The sequence below is a fragment of the Herpailurus yagouaroundi genome, unplaced genomic scaffold (genome assembly GCF_014898765.1).
Source record: "Herpailurus yagouaroundi ecotype Mexico unplaced genomic scaffold, PumYag 100, whole genome shotgun sequence".
NCBI classification, from domain to species: Eukaryota; Metazoa; Chordata; class Mammalia; order Carnivora; family Felidae; genus Herpailurus; species Herpailurus yagouaroundi.
Window position 1 is genome coordinate 6,967,765 of NW_024412391.1, and position 14,179 is coordinate 6,981,943.

At 48.2% G+C, this 14,179-nt stretch overlaps 1 protein-coding gene across 3 annotated transcripts in view; it reads right to left on the reverse strand.

The window, feature by feature from the left end:
- Nucleotides 1-14,179, reverse strand: part of TMEM178B (transmembrane protein 178B) — a 362,353-nt gene that overhangs the window by 236,712 nt on the left and 111,462 nt on the right. For all 3 annotated transcript variants that reach the window (XM_040471775.1, XM_040471774.1, XM_040471776.1), the window contains exon 2: nucleotides 3,406-3,519. In XM_040471775.1, the coding sequence (XP_040327709.1) occupies nucleotides 3,406-3,519 (114 nt within the window). The remainder of the gene's footprint in view (nucleotides 1-3,405; nucleotides 3,520-14,179) is intronic.

Genomic DNA, 14,179 nt, shown 5'->3' on the forward strand with positions numbered 1-14,179 from the left:
TGCAGCCACTGTTCCCATCCTCATTGGCCCGGCGACATTTGCTGTCCTGCTGCAGCCCTTGAGGGGGGTGGGGGCAGGAGGACCTGGATCAGAAGTGTAGTGTACCAAGGGTGCATGGGGGCTGGACAACCGCCGCTCGGTGTCACTGGAACCTAATGGGAGGGCAGCCAGTAGATGGGAGGGCAAGTGGGCTGCCCCAGGTGGACTGTCAGGCCTGGGCAGAGTAAGGGGACAGTCCCAATTCCAGAAGGAGTTCTGCCTTCTCCTGGGGAGGTCTGACCAGGGTGGGAATGTGGCCAGGGCAGAAAGGACAAGCACACACAGTACCTCACCACTGGAACCTCAGAGACCACCACCCCAAACACACATACACACACACACACACACACACACACACGCACGCACGCACGCACACACACACATTGGACTCTGACCCTTATTCCCCACAGTGGCTATTATCTCTTTACACTTGGATTTATAAGCCTAGTGACCTACAAATAATTTTATTCTTTCACCTACTATTCACTTGACCATGAAGTCAATGAGCTCTCGGCCAAACAGTTAAGCCTGCCACTGCTGGGGTTCACTCTTCAAAAACCACAGCACAGTTTTAAGCCAAATTGTGCTTTTCCTATTTGAAAAAAAAAAATCCCCCACATCAATGGGTGATAACCACATGCAAATTCCTAATGAAAAACGCATAACCCCAGTTTAACCAAAGTCCAAAATATTTTCCAGTTGTTTCAGAAAAAAAGAAATTTAATTTCTCGCCTTTGTCAAATACTACTACTGAGAAAAGTTATAGAAAGTAAGATATTGTTGTCAAATTTCAAAATGATAACCAACCTAGTACCAAATGAAATTATTTTATCCCATTTGCAGTATTAAAGAGTACAGAACTCTCTAATAGGAAATCAGAGTCTGTTTTTTTTTTTTTAATTTCCAAAGCTTGATCGTAGGGGTTTGCAAGTCTTTGTAGTTTCTACTTTATTTCAAAGGGGGCTTATGAGCCCTTTTCCCACCTCGTATCAATACCTGACCTTTGAAGATTAAAACTGAGGTTAACTATCCTTCCCCATTATGCCAGCATTGCCAATTATACTCAGCACCAACTTCAGATGTTACATCTGAACTAAAAACGGCCCTGGCTAAAAATAGCCATCATCGGTGACAGGAATGGCCAGTGTTCTCTGCCTGCTTAATAATAGCCCATTAGGCTACTGTGTGAAACAGGCAGATGAATCCCTCACCAAAGAGGATCTCCCGCTTCACCCACCATGGGATGCCAAAAACTGCTGCCTATCAGTTGCTGAGATAGCTTTCATCGGTTAAAAATAGATCTGTTCACAAGCATGAGCTGCACACTACATTTGCAGAACCCAACGGCACCACACAGTTTTGGAACAAGGACCCCAGAGACACTGGACTCAGAGAAGATTCCACAAACCATAGCATTAGTCTCCTCTCTCCATCTTTGCCAACACTATAGGACAATTTCGGCGATGCTGCGGTAGATAATCTATTTGAAATCTACCCTGTGCAGCCAATAGCATCCTTCTGGGTTTCCCTCAAAATGCCTCCATGCAATTTACACTAAAATAATTCTCCTTCTTGCTGAAAAACTACCTTAATTGCTTAAAACAATTATACTGTATTGTAATTATCACACTACCTTGTAATTATTTGCTTTGAGAATGTGTCTCTCCCCCTCCCCCGCCTTTCTCCACCTCCAGATGTGAGCTCTTTGGAAGAGTTCCCTGTGGCCTCAGTATCCACTATGTGCCTGGTACGTTGAAAAGAACTCAGTAGCTTGGGTTGAATGAGTAAATATGAACCGAAGCTTTGCCAAGCACTTCTTCCTTCTCCGATCCTGTTATGACCCCCATAACTTAAGTGATATTTAAGTGGTTATTCAACAAGGCTTATCACGAATCTTGAACATCTACTATGGGCTTCTGTTACAGTAGACCAAGGTAAAGCAATCATTTTAGTCATTTATGTATTTGACCCCATAAGTATCTACCTCCAAAAAAAGAAATTAACAACCCTGATTATGAGTATCTCTAAGGCAAATCTCACATTAAAATTAAGGAAGTATGTGATTTGCCTACCTCAATATCTAGTACATGGGAATGCACTTGGAACATTAGCTCTGTCCCCATGCTCTGGTTAGTATCTCTAGCAATGTCAAAGCCTGAAGGCAACAATTTGTTAATGCCTTCCCAGCCACTGATACCTTCCCTATCATTTCAGGCCAGTGGCAGTAATAATCATCCAGACACATGGTCACAATCTTCCCCTTCCTTCTCTCCCCCCCTCCAAAACCAATGAATCATTGCTCTGGTTTAATTTTACTTGTCTCTCCCACCTCCCTATGGTTGTTTGATTAAAGCCAAACTAACAAGTGGAATATGCCCAGTGGAACCCATGCATGCAAAAAATAACTGGGCAACAATAAAGGGAAGAAAGAGGTCTTCACCCTTCTTCGAAGCTGATGAAACAATTTAACCAACAATATAAGACCCTCCTTTTTTTTTAGCCTTGTGACATTATGTGGGGGGTAAACTGCAATAGGAAAGAACCGACAAATTCAAGAGAGGCAGCACAGAGCTTAAGAATAGTAAGAATGTGTTCCCATGAAGAGCTATGCCAGCAGCAAACGAGAACATCCCTGACACAGACAAGCAGGATATCCCCATGGAACAGAAAAATAAAAATAGGCAACTGTTTGCTCATTAAGTCATCCTCCTATCATGATTTAAGTCTCAGAGGGTCCCTGACCAAGCAACTCCCTAAACAATGGAGGCAGATATTCTGATCTTTGCTGAGTCATCACATGCGAACTGGGTCCCAAAGCCTCTCCTTCTTGGGAAAACAGAAACATGTAAGTTGAGGATGAGATCCTACCCCTTGGCAACCCACCCAGATGCATACTGCCAACACTTTGCAGTATGCAACCCCCAGCTGGCCTCGCCGGGTAGAAAGGATAACACGAGGGATTTTACAGGTTGCCATGATAATACTCCAAGCAACTCGGAGACACGCTGAAGTTAGATCCCAGGAGCTGGTTTTGTTCGGTAGGTGAAATCTAAAACATCTACCTGGGTAATGACATAAGATTACTAATCGTTGTCTGTTGGTTGTTTTTTCGTTTCTTGGGTTGTTTTGGGGGGGTTTTCATTTTTAATTTTAGAAGCAAACTCTTTAAATCTAATGCAATCAAAACCAACTGAGGCAATTCTGAGCCCCAGGCATGGACAGTTTAAGGAATTACCATCCTGCTCTGAGACTGTCCACAGGCCTAAGAGGTACACCCATACTGTCCGGAACAAGCTGTTGATGGGCATCCAAACCTCCGTGACCTCCAAAGGTCACCACCAAAGAAAGAAACTCAGGTGTACTTACGAAGGGCGTGCCACTCATCCTGACGGATGGTCTTCGTGATGTTGAAAGTGAGGTTCCTGGGGATGGTGGCTGAGGAGTAGTGGTATTTGATGTATGTGCATCGTTCAATTTCTCCTGGCAAAGAGAGACAGGAAATCAAACATTAATGAGGTGGCAACCATGTCTGGGGCAGTTTCTGGGATCCATTTTTCTGTCCTGAGGAAAGAGACTGGTTTCATATTAGGCCTGGTGACACCTATAGTTTAGACAAGGCAGTAACTTTGACCCCAAAAAGTAAGGTCCACTCTTAAGAGAGTAGAACTGAAGTCAAACACCATCGATTTAGACAGAAAAAAATACCTCTCTGGCATCATTCAGAGATGGGCAGAGTCAAAGTTTAGGCCAATCGAAGCTTGCTAAGAAAGTAGTGTCCGTGGTTTTTTTTAACCTTAAGAAAATCAACTTTCAAGTCATGGGAAGAGATTTGGCATCAAGAGCCAGTAACAAGGATGCCTGTTCAGCCAGTTAAGTGACCAACTTCAGCTCAGTCATGATCTCCTGGTTCGTGAGTTGGAGCCCCACGTCAGGCTCTGCACTGGGGGTATGGAGCCTGCTTGGGATTCTCTCTCCCTCTTTCTCTGGCCCTCCCCCATTTGTGCAAGCTCGCTCTCTCTCTCAAAATAAATAAATAAACTTTAAAAAAAAAGAGAGAGAGAGAGACAGTAACACTTTGTACCCATAGACTGATACAGAAGAGGCTTTGCTTAATGATGTCATCTGTGCCTGTAGCACATACGATCTTATGGAATGGTGAGCCACAGAGGCCTCTTCCCTCTTCTCTCTCCCATGTCCTAACCTCATCTCTGAGTACAAAGCACTCAAATCAACGTCCATCTCCTTGAACCAGCCTCTTCTTCTCAAACGTTTTGGAAAAAAATCGGGCTCCTTCACACACTCAACACCTGGTCCAGTAGAACCTTTACTGCTAAGTTAGCAATGCATGCTTTGCTAGTCAATTATCAAAGTAAGTCTGTATCATGGAGCAGAGTGTTTCAAAGTGTGGTCCGGGGACATCGGCATCCTCTGGGAACTTGCTAGAAATCCAATTTCCCAGACCCAACCCTAGACCTGCTGAACCAGAAACCCAAAGGTAGAGCTGCAATCTGAATTTTAAGAAGCCCTCCAGGTGATTCTGTTGTGCACCTAAGTTTGAGAACCACAGCCTCTGAGAATCTAACAGAATTACCAACGTATTCACTCATAAATCCACCACGTTTGCAAATTCCCAAAGAAAGGAACAATTGGAGGAGTTCCTTCCTTGCTACCTTTGGTCTCCTGCAGCCATGTTGGCTGATGCTTGCATATCTGAGGGATATTGAAACCCAGTGTCAGGGATCGCAAAGAATCCGGAAAGAAGGGATTTTTAAAGGTTAGGGGTTTTAAAATTTGGTTTTGCACCCGAATAGATTTTGATGGTAATCCATTTTGCACCCCACTGATTTTCAATTTATAAGTGGTGGCACATGATTGAATCGCTTGACCCCTGGCTCACTGTCAGCAGGGAACCTGGCAGTTGGTGGAGCGCAGTCATTTAGACGGTGCCTCTCGTGAAACCGATGCCTTATCGTAAATCATATCTGGCCAACTGCCCAACTGCCAGTTATTGGCAGACACGCCCCCAATGGGACAGACACTGTTCAAAGAGCCAAAGTTTGGGGGAAAGTGTTGTACATGCTTTTCCTTTAATTTTTCACTTCCTCCACCTTTGTCCCCTTAGCTTATAAGTGTCCTGAAGTCTCTCACATATGCCCCCAGCATTCACCCTGACCACATCCCCAGTCTTCCTTCTTCCCTAACTTCCTATCTTGCTATGCCTCTTGGAAAAGTGGTCTATCAGACCACCTCAAGTCACCCTCATACCTAAACCCACATGCTCTAATCTCCCTAACAATCTCCGCGAATAGCATCACCTCGCATCCATTCTACACATAATAAATCCCCCTGCCACCCCCAATGCCCCCCCACCTCTAGTGGGGCCCCTTCCATCTGACATTCATTGGTCACCAAATTCTGTCAGTTCTACCTCAGAAATGTCTGTGGAGGGGCAACTGGGTGGCTCAGTTGGCTGAGCGGCTGACTCTGGCTGAGGTCATGATCTCACAATGCATAGGTTCAAATCCCACATTAGGCTCCGTCCTGACAGTGTGGAGCCCGTTTGGGATTCTCTCTCCATCCTCTCTCTGCCCTTCCACCACTCGTGTTTTCTCTCTCTCAAAATAAATAAGCTTTAAAAAAGGTGGGGGGGCACCTGGGTGGCTCAGTCAGTTAAGCATTCTCTTCAGCTCAGGTCATGGTCTCAAGGTTCTTGAGTTCAAGCCCCATGTCAGGCTCTGTGCTGACAGCTTGGAGCCTGGAGCCTGCTTCAGATTCTGTGTCTCCCTCTCTTTCTGCCTCTCCCTCCCTCCCTCCCTCTCTCACCGCCCCCCCCCCCAAAATAAACACTGAAAAAAATTTAAAAATAGAAAATAAAAACAAAGAAATGTCCCTGGAAGCCAGCCCATCCTCTGTGCCCTCACCCTCTACCGTAGTTATGTGAATACAACAACCCAGCTAAACAAACGGCCACATTTACTGAAGATTTACTTGCAGGAAAGGCTTGCCAATGGTTTCATACATAAACCAACAGTTTCCAACTCTACTCATGTTGTCGCACACACAGAAGAGATGTGCACAAGGCTCCCCGGGATAGAGATGCGGCTGCCTGGGCCCTGTTGGCCTCCCTGGGAGGGAGCCAACCTTCCCAACCCACTTGTAATCCTGCCTCTTCTGTACTCATCCCCATGGCAGAAAACTCTGTTACGGATGTGGCCTTACTTAATCCTCAATACCACCCAGTTACGTAGTGTTCCTATCATCGGCAGGATATGATCCTATTTCACAAATGAGAAAATAGAGGCTCAAGAAGATAAGGTGACTTGCCCCAGGAAATAGCGGCACCAGGATTAGAACCCAGAATCTCCTGACCAGGGCTTCCCTCCACACCGCTGCCCAACTGTCTTCCAGAAAGGAAACTGTGGTCTCTCCCACACACAGGATAAACCTCACGCTCCTCAGGCAGGAAGGCCCCACCAGGTGGCCTGCCCTGCCCCGAAGAGCCCATATCCGTCAGGATTTTGCTCCTGATACACACCCAATCCTCGCAGGAAGTGGCCAAAGTGGCAGCTCCTCAGCAAAGCCTGCCTCGCACGGAAGCCTGTGCCCGGGAACAGAGGAGCAGCAGTGGTTCAGCCTAGACCCTCCTCGCTCCTCCCTGCGCTCCTGCCCTCCTGCGGCAGGCACTGAACAGGCTGGGATTTATCTGTTCACATGCCTCACTCCCCCACTAGATTACAAGTTCCTCAAGGGCAGGGGCCGGTCTCGTCCACTCGTCTCTACCTCCCCGGCCCCGGCACAGGGTGCGCACCAGTAACATGCGCTCTGAAGGAAGGAAGGAATAATACCAGGCACCCTCTGGAAAACCGCAGTGGGCAAGGAATCCAACTGCTTCTGCTCTGTGCAAGGGACAAAAATAATTAAGGCAAATCAGAATATAATGAACGAAAGGAGGGCACTGTTGCAGAACTCTGTCTGCGTCTACAGCAAACACCTCTTCGCTTTCCAGACAACGTAAGGAGAGGTTTATTTGATCACAGTGAGGTAGGAAAAAAACCACGTAGGTACAGAACAACCTCTCGCTGCACTTTGCAAATGTAATCCAAGGGGCAACTAGGTCAGTTTGTTTCCTGTTTTTGTTTTAATTTTTTTCAGTGTTTATTTTTGAGAGACAGAGTGTGAGCAGGGGAAGGGCAGAGAGAGAAGGAGACAGAACCCAAAGCAGGCTCCAGGCTCTGAGCTGTCAGCACAGAGACCGATGTGGGGCTCGAACCCACACACTGTGGGATCATGACCTGAGCGGAAGTCAGACGCTTAACCGACTGAGCCACCCAGGCACCCTTGTTTTTGTTTTGTTTTTAAGAAGAAAGACCAGAGGAAAATATAAAGGGTAGAGAACTGTAACAAGAATACCACTAGTAACTACTTGAACAAACCAAGATCCCACAGGAAATGGCCAGATTGGTGCCCATCACTAAGGTCTGAGAAAGTATCTGATTTCTTGGCTCAGATCAGGTTCTCTCAGGCTCAAAACAAACTCCACAAGTGGCCACAGGCTCCCAGAAGACCTCGGCCACCTCCCGTGGTCTCCCTCACCCAGCCCACCCAGCCACCCGACACTTGGCAAGAGCAGGCAGGTGGAAAGAGCTGACCGACAGGCACCGCAGGTGACCAGCCAGAGAGCCTGGCTAAAGCTGCCGGAGAGGCCCCGCTGGAGGCCTCCCTGTTTGCTTTGCCTCAGGGATGCAAGCATCCTGTCTTTGACAGCAATTAAATTTGAAAGACTCAAATATTGCCTAAGAAAGGCAAAATATTTATCCATGTGTCTGCAGGTCCTGTCAGTGTGCTGGGCTTTTGTAAATACAGGCACCATCTGGGCACCAAATTCGTGTGCCCAGAATGTGGGCTTCCCAATACGAATAGGTTTTCCTGCAACAATCCAGGGGGGCCACCTGGGAGGCAGTGGAGAAGCGCCTGGGCTTCCCCGGAAAGAAGGTCAAACCTGTCTTCCTGACCCCTACGTTCCAGCCCAGAGACCTCAGCCTGGATAGGACAGGGGCACCCTCAGGAGTGAGGACACCATAAGCCTTCATCTGCGCCGTGCCTTCTGAGCTGGTGACCCTCCCATCTGCCCCGTCATGCCCCCAGAGAGACAGGATACCCAGATGCGTAGTTAAGAAGAGTTTCAAAACTGGGAAATTTGCAAAGCGAGCACAGGGTGTAAAGAGGCCAGCAACGGGTGATCCAGGGACCTACGGCTGGCGACAGAAGGGAGTGAGAGAACCCCAAGCCTGGAGAGGCAGAGGGAGTCGGTACCAGACCCTAGAAAGAGTGGCCACTTGAAGAGAGGTGATATGACCTTGGGCAGAGGGTCACAGCCAAGCCACGGTGAGGTGGCTGAGAATAAACACACACCCCCTCCTTCTCCCTCCCCCTCCCCCAGGAGCTGAATCCACCAGAAGCTGGAAGGGGTGGGGGTCCAGAAGCAGAGAGCAGGTACGAGGTGGAGGGAATCCAAAGCATCCAGCTCACTCCCCTTTTTTCTCGTTCCTCCCTTGCTCCCCTCAATCTCCCTGGCCCTGTCTCCTTCTAAAGCCCTCACTTCCTTACTCCAACCAGCCACCTCCTCCTCCCCTCCACCTCCACCTGCAAGGGAAGGCCCAAAGACAAGGAAGAGTGGGAGACCATTCCCATCCTTCTTCTCCATTTCAACTCCTTTAGGACCCAAGACCTAAGTGTGTTAACTCACATTAAGTCCTCAGTGTGATCCTCGCACACAGTCAGTGCTAAGTATTAGTTATTACCCAGGGTGCCTGAGTGGCTCGGTAGGTTAAGCATCTAACTCTTGATCTCGGCTCAGGTCATGATCTCACGGTTCGTGAGTTCGAGCCCTGCATCAGGCTCCTTGCTAACACCATGGAGCCTGCTTGGGATTCTCTCTCTCCCCCTCTGTCCCTCCCCTGCTCTCTTTCTCTCTCTCTCTCAAAATAGATTAAGTAAACTTTAAAACAAAGATTATTAGTTATTACTCTCAATTGCTACCCAAAGACTACTTACTCTAAGGGGACAACAAAGGAAGTCAGAAATTACAATAGCAACCAACATTGACATCATGCCTCGTACATTTTATACACACATACACACGTAAATACATAGATCTATAGAATTATATATAGAACAAGAGAGAAAGCTCGCACACAATAACCCTCGGAGGCTGGTGCAGCAAGAGTTCTGATGTACATGGGGCATATGAGGAAACAGACCGGGGAAGGGAGAGGCAGAGATCAACACTCACTTCTGGACTCTAGAGTCATGCTTTTCGACAACACCAGCGGGCAGTTTTCGTCTCCTGTGCCTCTGCTTATCAACAAGACCTGGTTTCTGGAGCACTTACGGGAGGTTTATAGATATAAGGAAGACTCTTAAGTGACTTTTTTTTTTTAAGTTTATTTATTTATTTTAAGAGAAAGAGGGAGCACAAGTGGGGAAGGGCAGCACAGAGCCTGATGCAGGACTTGAACCCATGAACCGTGAGATCATGACCTGAGCCTAAGTCAGATGCTTAACCAACCGAGCCACCCAGGTGCCCCAGGCAAAGTGAGATGGGATCCACCCCCATTCCATCAAAAATTATCTTCCTTGAACAGCTGCCATAGTACTTTAAATTCTTCCATGAGAGAGGCGTTACTTTGGATCGAATACTGTTCTAATAGAGCTTTAAAAGGGGCTGCCCCGTCAGGTCATGATCTGACAGTTTGTGAGTTTGAGACCCGCATCAGGTTCTGTGCTGACAGCACAGGGCCTGCTTGGGATTCTCGCTCCCCCCTCTCTGCCCCTCCCCTGCTTACACGCGTGCGCACGCACTCTCTCTCCCTCTCTCTCTCAAAATAAATAAACTTTAAAAAGGGGAGAAGGACTTGGGGCACCTGGGTGACTCAGTTGGTCAGGTGTCTGACTCGTGATCTCAGCTCAGGTCATGATCTCATGGTTTCATGGGTTCAAACCCCACTTCGGGCTCTGTGCTGACAGCGTGGAGTCTGTCCGGGTTCTCTCACTCCTGTCTCCTCTCTGTGACTCTTTCTCAAACAAAAATTAAACATTTTTAAATAAAAAATAAAGAGGGGGCCAAGTGGGTAGCAGTCACCAACACCTGGGTGACTGGCATGAGCACAAGCAAACCCACAACTTGCAGGGCAGGCCCAAGGAGAAAGGAAGACAGGGGAGCACTTTTCTCACGTGAAAAGCACAGTGACTGGTGCAGCCACTGTAGAAAACAGTATGGTAGATCCCCCCAACATTAAAAAGAATACTACCACGTGACCTAGCAATCCCACTTACAGGTTTGTATTTGGAGGAAATGAAAATACTATCTTTTTTCATGAATCATTTTTTTTTAATTTTTGTCTTAATCTCTACACCCAATGTGGGGCTCGAACTCACGACTCCTGAGATCAAGAGTTGCACGCTTTATGGACTGAGCCAGCCAGGTGCCCCTGAAATCACTATCTTGAATAGACATTGGCACCCCCATGCTCACTGCCATCACCAGTCACAATAGCCAAGGCATGGAAACAACTGATGTGCCCATCAATGGATGAATGGACAAAGAAAACGTGGGAGATGTATGTATGTATGTATGTAACAGTGGAATATCATTCAGCCATAAAAATGGAAATCCTGTCATTTGCAAGAACATCAATGGACCTTCAAAGCATTAGGCTAAGCGAAGTCAGACAGAGAAAGACAAATATTGTAGGAGCTCACTTATATGTGGGTTCTAAAAACACCAAGCACATAGAAACAGAATAGTTTGGTGGCTGACAGAGGCAAGGGGGGGGTGGGGGGATGAGCAGTAGAGCTTACTGAGTGAAGGTAGTCAAAAGGTACAAGCCCAGTTATAAAAAGTCTTGAGATATAATGCACAGCATGGTGACTGGAGTTAATAATGTGTATTTGAAGGTTGCTAAGAGTAGATATTGGGGCGCCTGGGTGGCTCAGTCGGTTAAGCGGCCGACTTCGGCTCAGGTCATGATCTCGCGGTCCATGAGTTCAAGCCCCGCGTCGGGCTCTGTGCTGACAGCTCAGAGCCTGGAGCCTGTTTCGGATTCTGTGTCTCCCTCTCTCTCTGACCCTCCCCCGTTCACGCTCTGTCTCTCTCTGTCTCAAAAATAAACGTTAAAAAAAAAAAATTTTTTTTTTAAAAAGAGTAGATCTTAGTTCTCATCACAAGAAAAAAAATTGGCAACGACGTGAGGTGATGGACGTTCATAGACTTACTGTGATCATTTCACAAATACCTGCATGTATCAAAGCAGCACATTATGTACCTTGAACTAAGACGATAGGGATGTTGATCATATTTCAATAAAACTGCAGGAAAATGAGGCTGGGTATGTGACAGTGAGATGCATTTAGGAAAAGTTGGGTTAAATATTTAAACGGTCTACTTACTGCAGGACTTTGAGAGAGTTTCTAATGTATGTTGTGACTCCCCCTACTCCCCCTGGAAGGGACAGGCATGGCAGGCAGACCTTCCCAGATTCTTCTGACCCCAAAGCTTTTTGTATTCAAAGAAGGGTTGCTGCCGCTGAACTGTGAGTTCATCACAATCAGAAACCGTGTTTCTTCTTTACGCTTTTTTTACCCAGGGCCAGGTAAGCAGCTGGTGCACAGCGAGGGCCTCCATATACGTTTGGATGAATGAAGAACGGAGATCGGGATCTGTTACTTGATCAAATGATCTATAAGGTAAATGAAGTCGTTGGCTCCGAGTATTTGCTGGCCTCTCCTCAGAAGCCATGTCTGGGAGCGACGAGCAAAGCAACACCAGGGTCAAGTGCCCATCTGGGAGCCGTGTTTGCACCACGCCTTGTGGACCTTTGTGGACAGAACTAGAGCGGGGTCTCTGGGCACCCTAAGAGCACCTTGGATCCCACGGCAGCCACGGTGGGCACTCCCAGGAAAGCGGACAGCACTCACCAAGTCTTCCTGCCTCAACACACTTCACAAGCCCACTTAGTCCACACCAGACAGCCTAGAGAAGAACAGGAGGGGACAGCAAGGGGGTAAGAGCCACAGAGCAAGTGCCCGGTCCCCAGGGAGAGAAGCACAAGGCCCGCTCTGCACAATGACTCAGAGGGCGACCTCCGGGACCACAGGTGAGGCTCACGTCAGCAAGCAGCTCCGCACTGCCCACTGCACGGCTTCCTCCTCCCTCCCGTTTCCCAGGAACTCCCCCCAGGTTCCTGTTGTAGGCCGTACGGGGGCAGCGGGACTAAGAATGATGACCTAAAAGAAAGTAGAGAATATGGTTTATAGGCTGAAGACAACGTGGGCGGTATTAAGTAAAAGGAATTGGTCCAACGTAATCCTGAAGTCCTCTTGCAGGGGTCACATGGGCACCTAGCGCCTCAGGGAGGCTCTTCTCTTTCTCTGCTTCCGTACCCTCCATGTTCTTTTCTTCTCTCGATCTTCAAGCATCCTAAGACACGGGGTGGGCTACGGGACCAGCGTGGAGGGTCCACGGGCTTCCTTCCCTGCAGAGTTCCTGAAGAGTCTATTCAATGCCCACCACGCAAGGATGCTCCTATTCTATCCCAAGCCATCCTCACAACAACCCACTGAAGCGAAGACTGGAGAAGACGGAGTAGACAGATGAAGCCCACCCTCCAGAGCCCCTCAGCCAGCAGGGAGAAAAGCCAGGGTCTCTCGGCGTGGGCAGAGCACTTTCAGACACCACAGCTGGAATGACTCAACTCCAGCCAAAGGTTCACCGGGAGCAAGGGCTGTGTTGCAGCCCAAGTGCCTTGTACGTGGAAGCAACCAATGCCTTCACTGGGAAAGGATGAAAGAAGGGGAAGAAGGTTAACGTCCCGGCCTCGGCCTGCCCCAGCCCAGGCCTTGCGGGCTCACTCCCGGGTCTGCCTCCCCCCCACCCCGGGGCCGACCCCCCTTCGTCCCCTTTCTAGCCCAAGGCCTGTGCTCTGTGCTTAATAAATGCAAAGATTAAGGGGCGCCTGGGTGGCGCAGTCGGTGAAGCGTCCGACTTCAGCCAGGTCACGATCTCGCGCTCCGTGAGTTCGAGCCCCGCGTCGGGCTCTGGGCTGATGGCTCAGAGCCTGGAGCCTGTTTCCGATGCTGTGTCTCCCTCTCTCTCTGCCCCTCCCCCGTTCGTGCTCTGTCTCTCTCTGTCCCAAAAATAAATAAACGTTGAAAAAAAAAAATTTAAAAAAAAACAAAAAAATAAAAAAATAAATGCAAAGATGAAGGAGAGAGTAGAAACACATGGGAAAAAAGTGAAAACCAACATTAAAAAAGAGAGATGACACCAGTTGAAGCTTTAAGCCTTGAACCTCTTCTTTAAAGGGCATTTTTTTTTTTTTTTTTTAAGTTAAGATGACCTCTTAGCAAGGAGAGGAAGCAGGGAGCTTTCCCTGTAGTGCGTCAGGAATGCCATCATCAGATTTATTAGCATGGTCAATGTTGACGACCTTAGCGGCCACGAGAGTGTGGGTGGAGGTTAGGGAATTAAAGGTGTGAGATTAGAAGCAAAATCGTGTCCTGGATGAAAGAGCAAAGAAGCAAACCAGCAACGCCCCAGGGGCTTCAAAGAGGGCAGACGGGCTGGGATCCCCCACCCCTGCCCAGTCCTGTCCACAGGTGGGGCAGAAGGGGGCCAGGGCTGAGAAGGACACCCCCTGGGCAACGTCACCAACCAGCAGCTCTCCTATCTGCGGGGCAACTACTCCTCACAAAAACCTATTTCAAGAAACCCCACCTCCCCTCCCACCTCCTCTTAGCGCCTTCTGCTCCTCCCAGATGTTCTGAGCCCGAGGATTTGCAAGGCTTATAGCTGCTGCAGGCCTAGCCAGAAAGGTTTTTCTCTAAACTGAGGAAAAGTGTTATGTTTGGGGTTTTAATGCTTTCAAATGCATTCCATTTTGTGTGCTTTGTTTTTGTGCTTGTGGGATTGGTGTGGCCTTTCCGTGTTTGTATGCACTGCAAGGCCAGAAATCCTAAACATTTACTTCCTTCAGTCCATGTTACATAAATGTTTATCAGCAGTGGTCAGGGGGGCCCCTCTGATTCACACACGGGCAATTTCATTCTCAAAACGCCTGCTCCCGTCTGCCAGCACCCCAGT